This window comes from Solea solea, chromosome 5 (genome assembly GCF_958295425.1).
Source record: "Solea solea chromosome 5, fSolSol10.1, whole genome shotgun sequence".
NCBI classification, from domain to species: Eukaryota; Metazoa; Chordata; class Actinopteri; order Pleuronectiformes; family Soleidae; genus Solea; species Solea solea.
In genome coordinates, this window is record NC_081138.1 from 5,388,602 (window position 1) to 5,403,091 (window position 14,490).

At 43.0% G+C, this 14,490-nt stretch overlaps 1 protein-coding gene across 1 annotated transcript in view; it reads left to right on the top strand.

Annotated features, from left to right (window-relative positions):
- baz2ba (bromodomain adjacent to zinc finger domain, 2Ba) overlaps positions 1-14,038 on the top strand; it is a 78,521-nt gene extending 64,483 nt beyond the window's left edge. Inside the window, exons 21-38 of the mRNA XM_058630354.1 lie at positions 777-842; positions 1,171-1,311; positions 1,877-2,131; positions 2,251-2,474; positions 3,452-3,526; positions 3,645-3,876; positions 3,965-4,027; positions 4,480-4,624; positions 5,332-6,152; positions 6,267-6,507; positions 6,774-6,929; positions 7,738-7,898; positions 8,017-8,339; positions 8,982-9,117; positions 10,232-10,378; positions 10,911-11,212; positions 12,260-12,403; positions 12,502-14,038. Of these exons, the coding sequence (XP_058486337.1) occupies positions 777-842; positions 1,171-1,311; positions 1,877-2,131; positions 2,251-2,474; positions 3,452-3,526; positions 3,645-3,876; positions 3,965-4,027; positions 4,480-4,624; positions 5,332-6,152; positions 6,267-6,507; positions 6,774-6,929; positions 7,738-7,898; positions 8,017-8,339; positions 8,982-9,117; positions 10,232-10,378; positions 10,911-11,212; positions 12,260-12,403; positions 12,502-12,658 (3,789 nt within the window). The 3' untranslated portion in view covers positions 12,659-14,038. The remainder of the gene's footprint in view (positions 1-776; positions 843-1,170; positions 1,312-1,876; positions 2,132-2,250; positions 2,475-3,451; positions 3,527-3,644; positions 3,877-3,964; positions 4,028-4,479; positions 4,625-5,331; positions 6,153-6,266; positions 6,508-6,773; positions 6,930-7,737; positions 7,899-8,016; positions 8,340-8,981; positions 9,118-10,231; positions 10,379-10,910; positions 11,213-12,259; positions 12,404-12,501) is intronic.
- Positions 14,039-14,490: the final 452 nt, after the last annotated feature.

Below are 14,490 nucleotides of genomic sequence, written 5' to 3' on the forward strand. Positions count from 1 at the left end.
TGACAAAATGATCCACGCAAACCGTCACCATGCGCTGGAAATGTCCTTGGCAACCCCTAATAGTGGCAATTGTGTCGTGCTGGTGGATCACAGAGGGAATGACAACCTGATACAGACGAGCGAGAAACCTAAAGAGATCAAATAAAATGATAGTCAGTCGCTGTTCATTCCTGTGCCCTTTTGCAGGAGACTGTTTATCATGCACCAAAGAACAACATAGATGTCTCATCTTTAGCAGTCAGCGCATACTGTGCTTATACTTTAGCTGCCAAATCCACTGAAGGAGAACTAGCTCCTCTTTAAAATCCATTTCTCTTTGTGCTCCCCTAATCAAATATTATCGGTACGATGTCTCCGATAAACAGTAGCAGTGAGTCAGCTAATTGAATTTATTATTTTGATTGCAACGCCATTGCGGCACATCAGAAGATCTTTGGCAACCGGCGTTTTTGTCGCTTTTGTTGTGTCAGCTGTAGTTTAGAGGCGCCATCACCGATTCCAGCTGCTTCTCTTTTTTGAGCCTGTCATCACATCTACTTTTGTATCGCATCTCTGTGTCGCTTTTTGGTTGTCATTGTATGACTGTACTCTTCACTTATGCTACCACCGTCAATGTGAACGTGTATACATTGTTGTGTGTTTGTTCAAGTACGGTGCCTCTTTTGGATTCAGTGCATCACAATGTTTACATTAATTCATACTAAATTTAGTCGACCTTGTGTGCTGCATGTGCGTGTGCTTGTTAATGTGCCTCTGTTTTTCTTTTGCCACTTCAGGAGAGGGAGAGGAGGAGGCAACATGTAATGCTGATGAAGGCTGTCGAGGCTCGCAAGAAAGCAGAGGTAGTTCATGTGCTTACAAATAAATGCAGCAATACACATATCCACTCTGTAGAAAGAGCCTCCATCCTTATACCCTGCATGGATTCCCACTTTATCTCCTTTTTTTGCATTCCTTCCCTCCATTTATTTTTTTTTCTACACACTTAACAAGTCAAAAGATTCTGGCCCTCGAGCATTTTTTTCCTTTGAATGCACAGCAGCAATAGGCTGAATTCTAATACTGCTCAGCAAAGTCAAGTAAACCTTCTAGTCCCCCTCTCTCTCACACATACACACACACACATACATTCAAATGCTTCTCTAAATGAATGGACTCTGGACTCTCTAGGAGCGCGAGCGCTTGCGGCAGGAGAAAAGGGACGAGAAGCGTCTGAACAAAGAGCGTAAACTGGAGCAACGGAGGCTGGAGCTGGAGATAGCGAGGGAACTGAAGAAGCCAAATGAAGACATGTGTCTGTCTGATCACAAGGTAGCTTAGACAGGAGCTCATGTGGTCAGTTGGTCACAAAAAAAAATAGCATTGTCACTTTTTGTCCATGTGCTAAGTAGATTAGCAGCTTTTCTCATTTGGGTGCTGCTAAATATGTGGATTCAAGCAGGGCAGCAGGATGTCACAGCCACAAGATTCCTGTCATTGTTATAACCACAGTATCATTAATGAGTATTATAATAATCCTTATTGTTGTTATTATTATTACGGCTGTTTTGTGATTATTAGTGTTAGTATTATTACTATTTAGAATAGCAGTAATAGTAGTAGTTTTTGTTGTGGTCCAATTCTCACAACAAGACCACATGGTCGCAAGGAGATTTTTGGTGTGGAGATTTGTGCCCCCAAGTGGTTAAAATGGAGTACTGCACACATGTACAACATACTGTATGCAGTCATTACTAAAAGATAGGACTGGATCACCTTGATAATAGTGAACATATGTATGATATGATGACATATGTTGTGTTACACTCAAATTGTCATGTAGAACAACAGCAAAACAATCCTGCCTTTTCTCTTCTTTTCCCCCGTTTTTGTTCAGCCTCTGCCCGAGTTCTCCAGGATTCCTGGACTCATCCTGCCAGGACGCGCCGTGTCAGACTGCCTGATGCTGATGCAGTTCCTGCGGGGCTTCGGTAAGGTTCTGGGACTCGATTTGAACTCGGACGTGCCCACACTGGGCATGCTGCAGGAGGGTCTGCTCAATGTGGGGGACAGCATGGGTCAAGTCCAAGATCTTCTCGTCAAACTGCTTTCTCTGGCAGTCTGTGATCCTGGGTTGCCACCTGGACAGAAGGTGAGCAATTTTTTACAATTAGATATTGTATTTTTTTACAGTGACGATTGTAAAATGTATTCTATTCTATGCTATTTCAGTTTTTATGTTTTCACCATCCTCCTCTCTTCATCTTACAGACAAAAACCATGTTGGGGGACCACCTGACCAATGTTGGCATCAACAGAGATAATGTGTCGGAGGTGCTACAGATGTACATGGGCGCCCATTGTGCCAACACAGAACTGGCTCCTCTCGCCCTCAGTCTGAAGACCAAGGCCTTCCAGGCCCACACGCCTGCCCAGAAGGCCTCTATTCTGGGCTTCCTGGCTAATGAGTTAGCCTGCAGCAGAGCTGTTATCAGGCATGTCACATTTCTGTGTCACATATCGTTGTGTGGTTACATGATGCTTTAATGCATCTCCTACCTTATCATTTTTATTGATGAAAACACAATTACTCCGTACGCCAGGGATCGCCAAACCTTTTTGAGCCTGAGAGCTAATGATACAGAAGGCTGTTAATGATAATGATGTTAATGTATCGTGACATCCCAGCATAATATACACTTGCTTATTTTACCAGTTAATTTTGGAATTCACTTAACATACACATTAGAAGAATTTGAGTGCTAATTCCTAACAATATTCTACAAAGTGATCTGAGTGACTTCATTTTGAAGTCACATAATTCCAGGGTTTCAGTTCTCTGATTCTATTCATTTTCTTCTGCAACAAATATTTTATGCAGAAGAGGTGTTTAATTGAGTACTTAGAATATTTAACACTACGTGTAGTGATGAAAAACGTAGAAAACAAAGCTCCACAGCAGCTCCATGGCAGGTAAACAGGAGACATGCACCTGATTTGAATGACAGACGCACGAGAGACTCGGTACATCTGTCTTTCAAAAGCCGAGTTATACACTGCGCAACCTCAATTTTGTCATTGTTTTTTTAGAAATACAAGCGCCTTATTGGCTGCTTACAGGCGACCAGGTGCCCGCAGGCACCGTATTGGTGACCACTGATGTACGCTTTGTGCTTATACAACACTCAAGTTAGTCATTAGCCAATAATGGTATATTTTATTGGTGCGATGGGAGAATGTTTAATGAACCAGCAGTAATTGGCATTGGAGTCTTTTTAATTATAATGAAATTACTCAATGATTAATTCTTGCTCTAGGATAGCAGCATATTACGCTTTTTACTTGTGCTGCAGGTAGTTGCCAGCTGCTTTTTTGTCTTTTACTCGAAAAATGTATTACTTGGGGATAGTACTTAAAAAAAAGATGGACACTGGCACAAGTGTAACTGACAGGATTGTATTTCCTCTTGCAGTGAGATTGACAAGAGTCTGGATCAGATGGCAAACATGAGGAAGGACAAGATCATCATGGAGGGAAAACTGAAAAAGTGAGATTGCTTTAAAATGAAAAAAAAAAAGAACGCTTCCATTTTCTTTTTGCCGTCACGCTGAAACCGTCTGTGTGTGTCTGTGTGTGTCTGTGTGTGTGTGTGTGTGTTTGTGAAGGCTCAGGACGATTCACGCCAAACGCACTGGGAAGAGGGAGGCCAGTATGGGCGTGGAAGAGAACCAGTCCATGGGCACGCCGTCCTCCGCTGCCAAACGCAAGAGGAAACTGGGCGGAGACAGCGATGACGATGAAGACGACGACGACGACAGCGATGACCCGGCAGACGACGACGACGAGGAGGAGGAGGAGGAGATGAAGAAGGTTAGAAAAGTGGAGATGTATGACGAGGTAAAACAGATGTATTATGCACTGCTCCGTTTTCAAAAGTGACCACAGGGGAAGGCTTACACACTGTGTGTTTATTTTGTCTTGACAGGATGATGTTGACCATGCCACCAGCATCGAGGAGCTGGAGAAGCAGATTGAGAAGTTGGCCAAGGTATGTTCTTTAAAATAAAGACAAAGGTGATACTCATTAGCACAAATGTATAGGGAATTATCAGACAATAAATGCATGCTTGGTTGACACTGATAATGCAGGATTAAAAATAGTCTCTTGGGGGAGCAACTATTAAAAAATACAGGAGTTGCACTGATGTTTTTATTTGCCTTTTATATATAGTCTTTATTAAAAACATCCATATGTTTTGTTTATTGTATGAGCATGTACACTCACAGAGTGCTTTTCGCTAATGATGGCATGAATTATCTTAATGAATTACCTCATTAGCATTTTCTGTAATGCTTCATATATCACAGTGATTACAAAAGGACATTAGGTGGGATAAGTGTCTTCTTTCATTCCCCCTTTTCCCTCAAAGGCTTACGGATAAAAAAAATAAAAATAAATAGAAATAGAAAATCACAAAGTGTGTTTTGTATCAATTGCAGCAACATCATCAGACCAGGAGAAAGCTGTTTGAGATCTCTCACTCTCTGCGCTCCATGATGTACGGCCAGGACAGATACCGCCGCCGGTACTGGGTCCTTCCCCACTGTGGAGGAGTCTTCATTGAAGCCATGGAGAGTGGAGAAGGTACATACGGCATTAATTGAATTGAAACAAGTTAACATTAAAGTACCTAAGCATAAAGTGGTATAGTGAACGTGTTACTGCTTTACATTTGTCTTTTGTTTGTTCGAGATGTTCATCACAGTGGAAATAAAGGAAGTGGGAAAAGATTGAAAAGATTTCATGCTGCAGGGAGCGAAGGAAAGACATGTAAATAAATATATTCAGCTATGTTCAGCTGTTTCAGGACTACAATTGATTTGATATTGCATCTGTTAACACTAAAGCCCCATTCAGAGCTGGTATTAACATCCATCCTCACAGATCTGAATGCAATTGGACAGCGTTAAGTATAACTGGTCATGGACGCGTCTCCTGCGACCATATGCAAATAAGGACTGATGTAATTTCTGTTCACAAGCACGAAATTATGTTTTTTACGACTCTGGCTGTACAGATGTGTGTGTTGACAGTGTTTGTGTGTCTGTGTATTTGTGCAAAAGAGAAGTAGAGCTGGAGAAGAAAGAGTCACTACTCGCGCTGCTGCAACATGAAATGAAATTAAGAAAAAGAAATCATGTGTTGATAGTTGTTAATACTGAAGAAGTGGCGAGAAAGTAAAAATACTGTGAAACTGCAGCAGTCCAAACTCAACCTATTATCCAGGAGGAAATGTCGAATAATCAGCCTAATTGTAATTCCAAAACATGCACATTCTAATTTTCCTGCAGCACCAGAGGAGCTGGAGGAGGAACGGCAGAGGAGGAGACGGGCAGCCGAGGAGGTCAAGGTCAAAGAGGAACCTCAGGAGATCGAGCTGGAGAAGGAGAATCCTACCAGCCTTGATGGAACGAGCATTCGAACACAAGGCTTGGAGCAACAGAAAGAGGATGAAAAGGAGCGCGAGGAGAAGAAAAACTCCCCGACATTCTTTTACCAGCAACAAGGCTGTGTATCCAAGCTGTGCTCAATCCGGGACGTCAGCAAGGACTCTGGTAAAGGAAGTGTGAAAGCAGAGAGCAAGGAGAATCCCCGTGTGAGACAAAATGGCAGCCCTGTGGGTGCTGCTAATACCACAACTTCTGTAAATTCATCCTCCCCCACTCACAATACCTCTGAGCCTGCGGTAGCAACAACCCCCTCCATGGTGACCACTAATGACACTACAAACATCCCTCCCCCAGCCTCCACCTCTTTATCTGTCCCATGCCAGCCAGCACAACATGAAAGCCCAGGGAACACTCCCCCATCCTCCTCCCCTGCTCCATCTCCACTCTTCTCATTCCAAGCCAATGACCAGCTGCTCAGAGTTCTGACTGAGAGGAGTGGACACTGGTTCAGTCTGCTGCCTCGCAACCCATGTGACCTCTCCTCCATCACCACCACTCCTCCAGGGGCTCTCCGCTCATCTTTCCCAGCATCCTCCACACCAGCCAGGCCGAGATCTCCACCTCCGTCCCCCGCGCTACCTCTCACCCCTTCCGCTGCCTCAGCCTCAACCAGTCCCCACCACCCAGCTGGCCTCCTCAACTACCCACTGTCAGCCCTGCAGGTGAGGCTTCTGGCTGGAAATGACTATTTGCCATGTGGCAAGCTGCAGTGCTCTGCTTCACCTCCTCAACCTCCACCTCCCTCACCCTTTTGTTTATCCTCTTTTTCTCCCCAGGTGAAGTCAGGTGGTTCATTGCTCGGAGCTTCTTTTGGAAGCTGGTCCAGTGGGATGATGAGTCCCAGCCTGCCTCTGTGCAGCAGCCCCAGCCCCATGCCGGGTCACTCTCTGGAGGGCAACACGGCAGCAAGCATCTCTAGTAAAAGTGAATCACCTTTACCTCGCGTTGAGAAAACCTCTCCTCCCTTGGAAATGCCCAAATCCCTCGACCACCCCACACCTCGTCCAATTCCAGAGGGTGAGTGACAGAAATAAACATTGGGGAGGGGGGCGGGATCAAGCAGGGAACATGATCAACTCTCATTTTTATTTGAAACAAATCCACCTGCATGAAAAGATTTCACTTGCCTGAATAATCCAAGATAATTGGATTAGGGAATGTTCTGCTCGGCTGTATGCGGCTTCATTTGGGTATAACGTAGCTGAATGAAGTGCCTTTTTTCTTACAGTGATGTGTGTTCAGTGTCTTTAAGCTCACATGCCTGTTTGTGCTCGTTGTCTCAGACATACTGACAGGGTGGTGGCGGGTGTCTGACATCGAGGAGCTGAGGGCTCTAGTCAATGCTCTCCACAGCCGAGGCATCAGAGAGAAGGGCCTCCAGAGGCAGGTGCAGAAATACATGGAGATCATCCCTCAGGTCTGCACCAAACACAGAGACGGTAAGCATCTCAGCACCGATCCGTCACATACAGCCTGGATTCATGAGCAAAACTGAACACATGCAAGGAGGTTGTGTTTTTGGCTTTTTCCTCAGTCCCAGTTTTGCTCCTAAACCCTCACAGACCATATTATTTTACTGCGGTGAATTTTATTCTCATTTGTCTCATTTCCAAACAGAAATGAGTTAATCATGATCTATAAGTGACAAATAACACAAAAAAAATAATAACACAACTAGTCATACCCAATATTGTAAGTGTTTTATAATAGAAATGTTACATAGTGCATCTTTAAAGAATGGATGAGGGATTATTTAAAAAAAAAAAAAAAATACTCTTGTTTTGTTTTGTAATGTCGACTCCAGGGTTGGTCTCCCCCTCTATGTCTGGTTTTTAATGTTACCGTCAGGTTGCCATTTGGTTTGTTACCCACAAACTATGAACTCGGGCACAGTCTGTGAACAGCATGAATAAAAATATATAATACTATTTGGGATATGGATCTAGATTCAGGATATTTTAAATCAATTGTTAAATTTGTGAGATGGGCAAGTGTGTTGACACTGTAGAAAACTGACCGGCCTTGATGCAGGTTTGCACTCTCTGAGTGCTTTCTTTAATTTTCATTGTCAATGACACAAGATCTGATGTTTTGCCTTGAAACTCGTCCTCGCTGATCCCTGAATACACTGCTAACAATGCATTATTTATAGTCAAGGTACAGGTTTGGCTACTCCGTACATACATCATTGAGTATTTTTCTGTGTTTTTTCCCGCCTGACTGATGTCCATTATATTGTCCATCTAGTGGCCATGATTGAGCTGCGTGATCTGGAGGAGAGCCAGGTCAGCGTGGAGTCGGTGCGGGGCTGGTGTGTTGAGGAACAGGCGATGGAGATGGACATTGCCGTGCTGCAGCAGGTGGAGGAACTGGAGAAGAAGGTCACTGCAGCCAGCCTGCAGACCAAGGTGAAACACTAACTAACACAAATACCCACTTACACATCATGCAGTGTAAAGCAGTATCCCCCGTGGATGGTTGTGATTAGAGGCCAAAAGTTTAAATTCAGACAATTTCCTCCTTCAGGGCTGGACATTTTCAGACCCTCAGTCTGAGCGGGAAGACCTGGTGTATTACGAGCACAAGCCACCCACGAAGTCAACGTCAGCAAACGGTGGCGACAAGGACTCGAAGGAGCATCCAGAGGAGCGCGGGGAGAAGGGCGGGGTGATGCGTCACCCGGACAACCCTCTGGACATAGCAGTGACTCGTCTGGCTGATCTGGAGCGCAACATCGAGAGAAGGTACCTGAGGAGCCCCTTAGGTACCACCATTCAGATCAGGCTGGATAATGTGGGTACGGTCACTGTCCCTGCCCCCGCCCCATCCACTAGTGCTGACAGGGAAGGGTAGGTCATTTCTCCAACCAAAGCTCCCCCACTCTCCCACTAAGACCCTTTCCTTCTCTGTGTGTGTGCTTTATGTTTCCCATGTAATTAAACAAGTGAGGGTCTTTGCTGCTTCCTCAGCAGGTTTTTGTGGTGGCTTGTGGCATTTTTTCATTTGTTTCTTTGGTCTTGTGCAACTCTCTGGGTGGGTGAGTGGCTCCCCTTAGTTTAATTTCCTCTGTAGTCATTATTTACTGGCATTGTTTACTTTTTTCCTGCAGTCATCTGCATGGTGTTTTGCATCAGTAACCTTGGTTGTGGGCACACTCATGTCTCCCACTCTAACAGTGCACACTCACGCAGGATTCACTCTTTCACTCTTTCTGCATGAGCGTCCTCTTAACGTGACAAAACCGATGTGTGCCTTCCCCCAGTGCCCCCACTCCCCCAAAATCCTCATGCCTGTCTCTGCACAGCTGGAGCTCTTTACGACCTGCTGTCTCTTCGACGGCTGGTTCAGCTGACACACTTCTCTGCTTTGTGTTTGTGTGAAATTCGCCCACATATGTACACGTTCTGTGTGTGTGTGTGTGTGTGTGTGCGTGCACTGTTTTTTTTGGTTTCTCATTGCCATCCCCATTGTTTCACATTATCTTCTCCCAGTGGTGAGGAGGAGGTGGCTCATGGTATGAAGGTGTGGAGGAAGGCCTTGTGTGAAGTGCGCAGTGCTGCCCAGTTGGCCATGTGTATCCAGCAACTACAGAAGTCCATCGCCTGGGAGAGGTCCATCATGAAAGTGGTGAGGAGCAAATAGAAACTAGAGAATGCACGTTCAGGCTACATTTTCTTTGAAAACAGCGTTTTCAGACGGAAAGCGATCAGCATTTTATGTATGATAAGTAATCGGCATCGATACTAACACCTAAAACCACATATCACACATGACTATTGTATGTACACGGGGCATGCACGTCACGTGCCGGTAGAAACAGGAATCTGATTTTACTGCCTTGAGAAACCACAATGGTTTAAAGGAAGAACAATGATTTTTTTGTTATGAGACTGATGATGACATGAAACTGAACCTGAAAGTAAGGTTTAACTAAAAATGAAAACTCCCTTCATGAAGCTTCAAGGTTTGCAGCTACTGGACTATACCAGCTGACTATCACACTGGTGTCACTCGTACACTTCTATTTTCCTTTAAATGGGAACATGAATTACAGAATAAACATTGTGTTCTATTGAAAAACTGCTGAAACTATTGACTGACACCAGGATGTTTACTGGTGTTACAAAGCAAATGAGAATTGGGACAATTTATCCGTAGACTTCTATTCTGATTGAGTTCTTCTTGCACCCAGCGTACTGCTTTAGTTGTACTTATTATCTGTCACTTTTCACTGGAAGACTATGTCCATTTTATTTATTTATTTATTTTTGTAACCCCCCCCACGTCTGATAATCTTCTTGTGGTAGATAAAAACCAATCAGGAAGTGGATGTTTATGTCATAGCTATCAAAGATCTTCATTCCTGCCTGTTCAAAGTACAACTGCGCAAGCATTTCTTGGGACTTTAAAACACCGAAGCAGAATTTAATTGTTTTAGACGCTTCAGAGAACCTCAGTTTCCCACACCGTCGTTACACTCCCCTAAAGGTTAACTGTACCTTAAAAAAAATCCTTAATCCAGATCTAGATCACCACCAAAGTTGAATTCTTTCTTCCTTGGGCCATAACCTACATCTCCAGAAAATTCCATCCACTCCCTCCTTCACTTTTTGAGACAGAAAAACACAACCTCCTTGGCGCAATTAAAAAATAACCTCCAATAATTCCCACCTCGTTCATTTCAAAGACTCTATTTGGGAAGTGTGTGCGTGTTTTTTTAATGAATGCCTTTGTTTTGCAGTACTGTCAGATTTGCAAGAAGGGTGATAATGAGGACCTCCTCCTGCTGTGTGACGGCTGTGACAAAGGCTGCCACACTTACTGTCACAAACCCAAGATCACCACTATCCCAGAGGGAGACTGGTACTGCCCGGTCTGCATATCCAAGGTACCAGAGCCTTTTATTATACATTCACTTTGCATTTCCCTGCTCCAGAATTCTGTCTCTTAACTAACGTGTGGGCTTTTTTAGGCCATTAGGGAGTTGACGAGGAGGGAGAGGGAGGGGGAGATGTTTACAGTAGTAATATGTTCTGCATCTTAACCACCAGGTCACCAGGACATTACTTGCTTAAAGAACTCATCAACTGCTGGGATTTTACATTTTCCCCCTAAAGTTTTATTACGTTTCCTCTTAGGTTTTATTGTTTGCAGCATGAATTTGGCATTTATCCTGTTAAGTGACGATAAAATTTTCCATTCATATTCATGCTCTGGGGATCTGGAAAACAACAGATTTTATTGCAAGCTTTTCAAGATGATTTTAATGTAGATGTGATCCGGGAAGAATTAAGAAGTATTGATGTTGTGAGTCATGAGAGATTGATCTGATATGTGAAAGAAAAGACCAGTGTAATATCAGTGGATATCACTTAGAGCGCCGCCAGATCTCAAGAAAATGGGTTGTTTCCTCTGTGCAGGCAAGCGGTCCATCCCCCAAAAACAAAAGGCCCCCAAGCAAACCAGTAGCATCCAGCGGAGGAAGCAGCAAGAAGGCCGGAGAGGCGAAGAAGAACGGGAAGCAGACAGGAAACGGGGAAGTGTCGGAGGAGGACTCAGCCAGTGCCAGCAGCACACCCAAAAAAGGAGCAAAGGACACCAACAGGAAGAGGAAAGTGGAGGAGAGTTCACCTGCTGTGTCTGCAGCCAGTCAGGAGGCTCCTGTGTGCGTGAAGAGAGCTAAGACTGCTCGAGACAACAACAGGGACCTGGGATTATGCAGGTATGAGTCTCTGACCTGCTCATACTTGTCTTGCTGCTCAAATCCCCATTTATTCTTCACCTCCCTGCTGCCAACAGCTGTGGGACTGTATCCACTCATCGGTTTCACATTCCTTTGTGGGAGAGCAACAAAGAGTTCAGTTTAAACTAATAGAGATAGCCCACTGACAGAGAACATGAAAATTAATGTCATGCTTAACTTTTAAGGAAAGAAAAATGTCTGATACATTCAAGTCGAGTTTGCACAATGCTGATTATCAGCTTCACATGACTCTGTGTTTCTCAGTATAGTTATATAGTTAATAGTATAGTTTATAGGTCACATGTAGCTCGGTGACATTCCCAGTCACGGCAGTTTTTACGTCCAGACTGACGGAGGCGAGACAGACGGAGGCAGAACAACATAGCATCAGTGAAGCAAGACAGCTGCGAACAGTCTTTGTACAGTTCTGAGTCTGACTCATAACAAACGCCCAAGAGGGGCGGAGAAAAGTTTCAGAAGTGGAGTTTACTGCTATAAAATACCCAGGATGTTTTTAATGGACCTTAACTCACTTAGGTACACTTTATGGAGAGGTGCAGACAGTGTTTTGGTCATTTCTGAGAATTCCTCAGGGAGGGGACGGAAAGAGGAAGCAGCAGAGAGAGAGAGAGTGGGAGGAGTGGTACGAGTAGAGATTACATCCTTTGTGGTATGTGAAGGCCACCGTAGTCACCTGTCGCAGTCGGGGAAAAGGGAAAGGTCAGCGGAGGAGTTCTCAGTTTGTTGCAATATACCGTCTCACCACTAGATGTCACTAATTTTCATACACTGCAGCTTTGAATCTCTTTAAAAACTAAAAAAGGTGATGCTTTTTTAAACTTGGTAGATCGGTAGAGGCAAATAATTATTATTGAGCCATCCCGAATCTGTAATGTTGTATTTCCTTTGAAGATATCACATCCATAACATTTTGACAGATTCTCAGTGTGATATCTAAGTGTTTTCCATTTACTTATACACTACTTGACCTGTGTCTCACCGTGTGTGTGTGTGTGTGTGTAACAGGGTACTCCTTGCCGAGCTGGAGCGGCATCAGGATGCGTGGCCTTTTCTCACACCCGTCAACCTGAAGTCAGTCCCTGGATACAAGAAGGTCATCAAGAAACCGATGGACTTCTCCACCATACGTGAGAAGCTTGTGAGCAGCCAGTGAGTGCCCCTCTCCTCTGTTTCTTCTTTTATTAGCCGCCCTCTGGGATGCGACATCAGTTGAAGTTGTTCTTTTCTCCCCCCTTTTTTCCCTTCAGGTATCAAAATCTGGAGACTTTCATCATCGACGTCAACTTGGTCTTTGATAACTGCGAGAAATACAATGAAGACAATTCAGACATTGGCCGAGCCGGTCATAACATGAGGAAGTTCTTCGAGAAGCGCTGGACTGAGCTTCTGAAACAAACAAACTAACAGCGTGTGTTCAGGTCCTGCCCAGAAATCCATTCAGCGTTTCATACCGGAGCACCAGGTTTTTGTTCTGTAGAGGAGGAAAAAAATGGCTTTGCAGGATGGAAGAAGAAGTCAAATCTAACCCTAAATAAGGAATCACACATGGTGTTCTTCGGAGAGATGTAACCTTGAAAAAAACAACAACAACAACAAGTTATTACCTGAGGTGCGTTGGATTTATTACAACAGGGATAAAAGCCCCAAAGAGTCCCAGAGAAATGGGGTGTCGTAGTGCAATACCATTCCCTGTCTCAGAACACTGCACTGAATGAATCCTCAACTGTCACTGATGTGTCTGCGCTAGAATACTTTCCACTACCTGTAAATACCCTTTTGTTATTTAATCGTATTATAGTGAATGTATTTAATTTTGTAATAATTATTTATGAATCAAGGTCCACTTCATTTTCTATGAAAAGGAAGAGTCAGCTGAACTGCTTTGAATTGAAAACGAAACAAAACAAACAAAAAAAAAAGGAATGTGTCTTTGTGTTGTAATTTTTTTTTTTTCCTCCCAAATATCAAACAAAGCCAAGAAAAAAAAAAAAAAACCTGTTTACACTGTTTAGTGCTTTGGGGCGTCACGGGACTGTATTCATTTGTTCAGACTGTAAAACTGCATTAATTTACAGGAGCAGCAGAGGAACAGTTAGACAATGGTGATTCATGTGTATATACTGTTTATTAATGTCAATATTATGTCTTGTTTGGAACGATGTGTAAAAATTGTTTAAGAATATTAAGATATTGTTTATGCCTTAGAATGATTGTAGCATTCTATTTTAGTGAACGTGATGAAAACATTATCATAAATATTGTTTGTACAGTATATACATATCCTCTGCAAACACTGTGGTATCCTTAATCTTGGTAGTGCCTACCCTTCCAACAGGGGCATGTAGGGGATGTCGTTTTGTTTTATTTTATTGTTTAGTTTTCATTCTTTATGACCACATTTTTTGTTTATTTGTTTTTTAAAGTATGATTTCAATCCAACAAGGCCTCCAAAGTTGGACAGTGACACAAGAAATCATTCCTCACCATAGCAGACACAAAAAAAAAAAAAGGAGCGACGAGCGTTCGGTGATGCTTCCATGACGCATTTCCTCGTCATCTGCCACAATACAGAGAGGACCTAAGGCCATTTGTAACCACTGTGTTGAACCTTGCTGTGTGTTGTGGCCTGATGGAGGCAGCTAGATTTTTTTGTACCCAAGTCAAGAGTACTTGAAGTTACTTTATTTAAGATATTGTGGAATAAAAGTATCATTCTTTTGTAGGAGCTTTATTTTTCACTAGTGTGTGGCACGGACCTATTAAAAGGATGTTTTTCAACGTAAACTGACTTCACTTGTTTTATTTCAATTCATTTTCTTATGGAGTTGGATCTTTTTTCCACCCTTTAATTCTTTCAAGATGAGAATCATCATTTCTTGTTAACATGTTAATGTTTTAGCTGAAAGTAGGAAATCTTCCGTCTTGTATAAAGTAGCTAGAAATATGAATAAAGTAAAGTACTGATAGGTGAATTTTGTATTTAAGTACAGTAACATTACATTACAACACTGAAATGTGCAACACAAGGTTAAAGTAGTGGGTTCAGAAACTATTTCTAAAGAATCTCTCAAAAGTAACAGTCATTGATAAAAATGAACAATTTATATTTGCAGATCTCATGTATTTATGATGGTCATCTGATCCTCGCTTCAATTTCAGGATAAAAATGCTATTCTACTGTCATATATATATATTTTTTTTTAACACTCACATACCGCAGTAACAAATCATCCCCA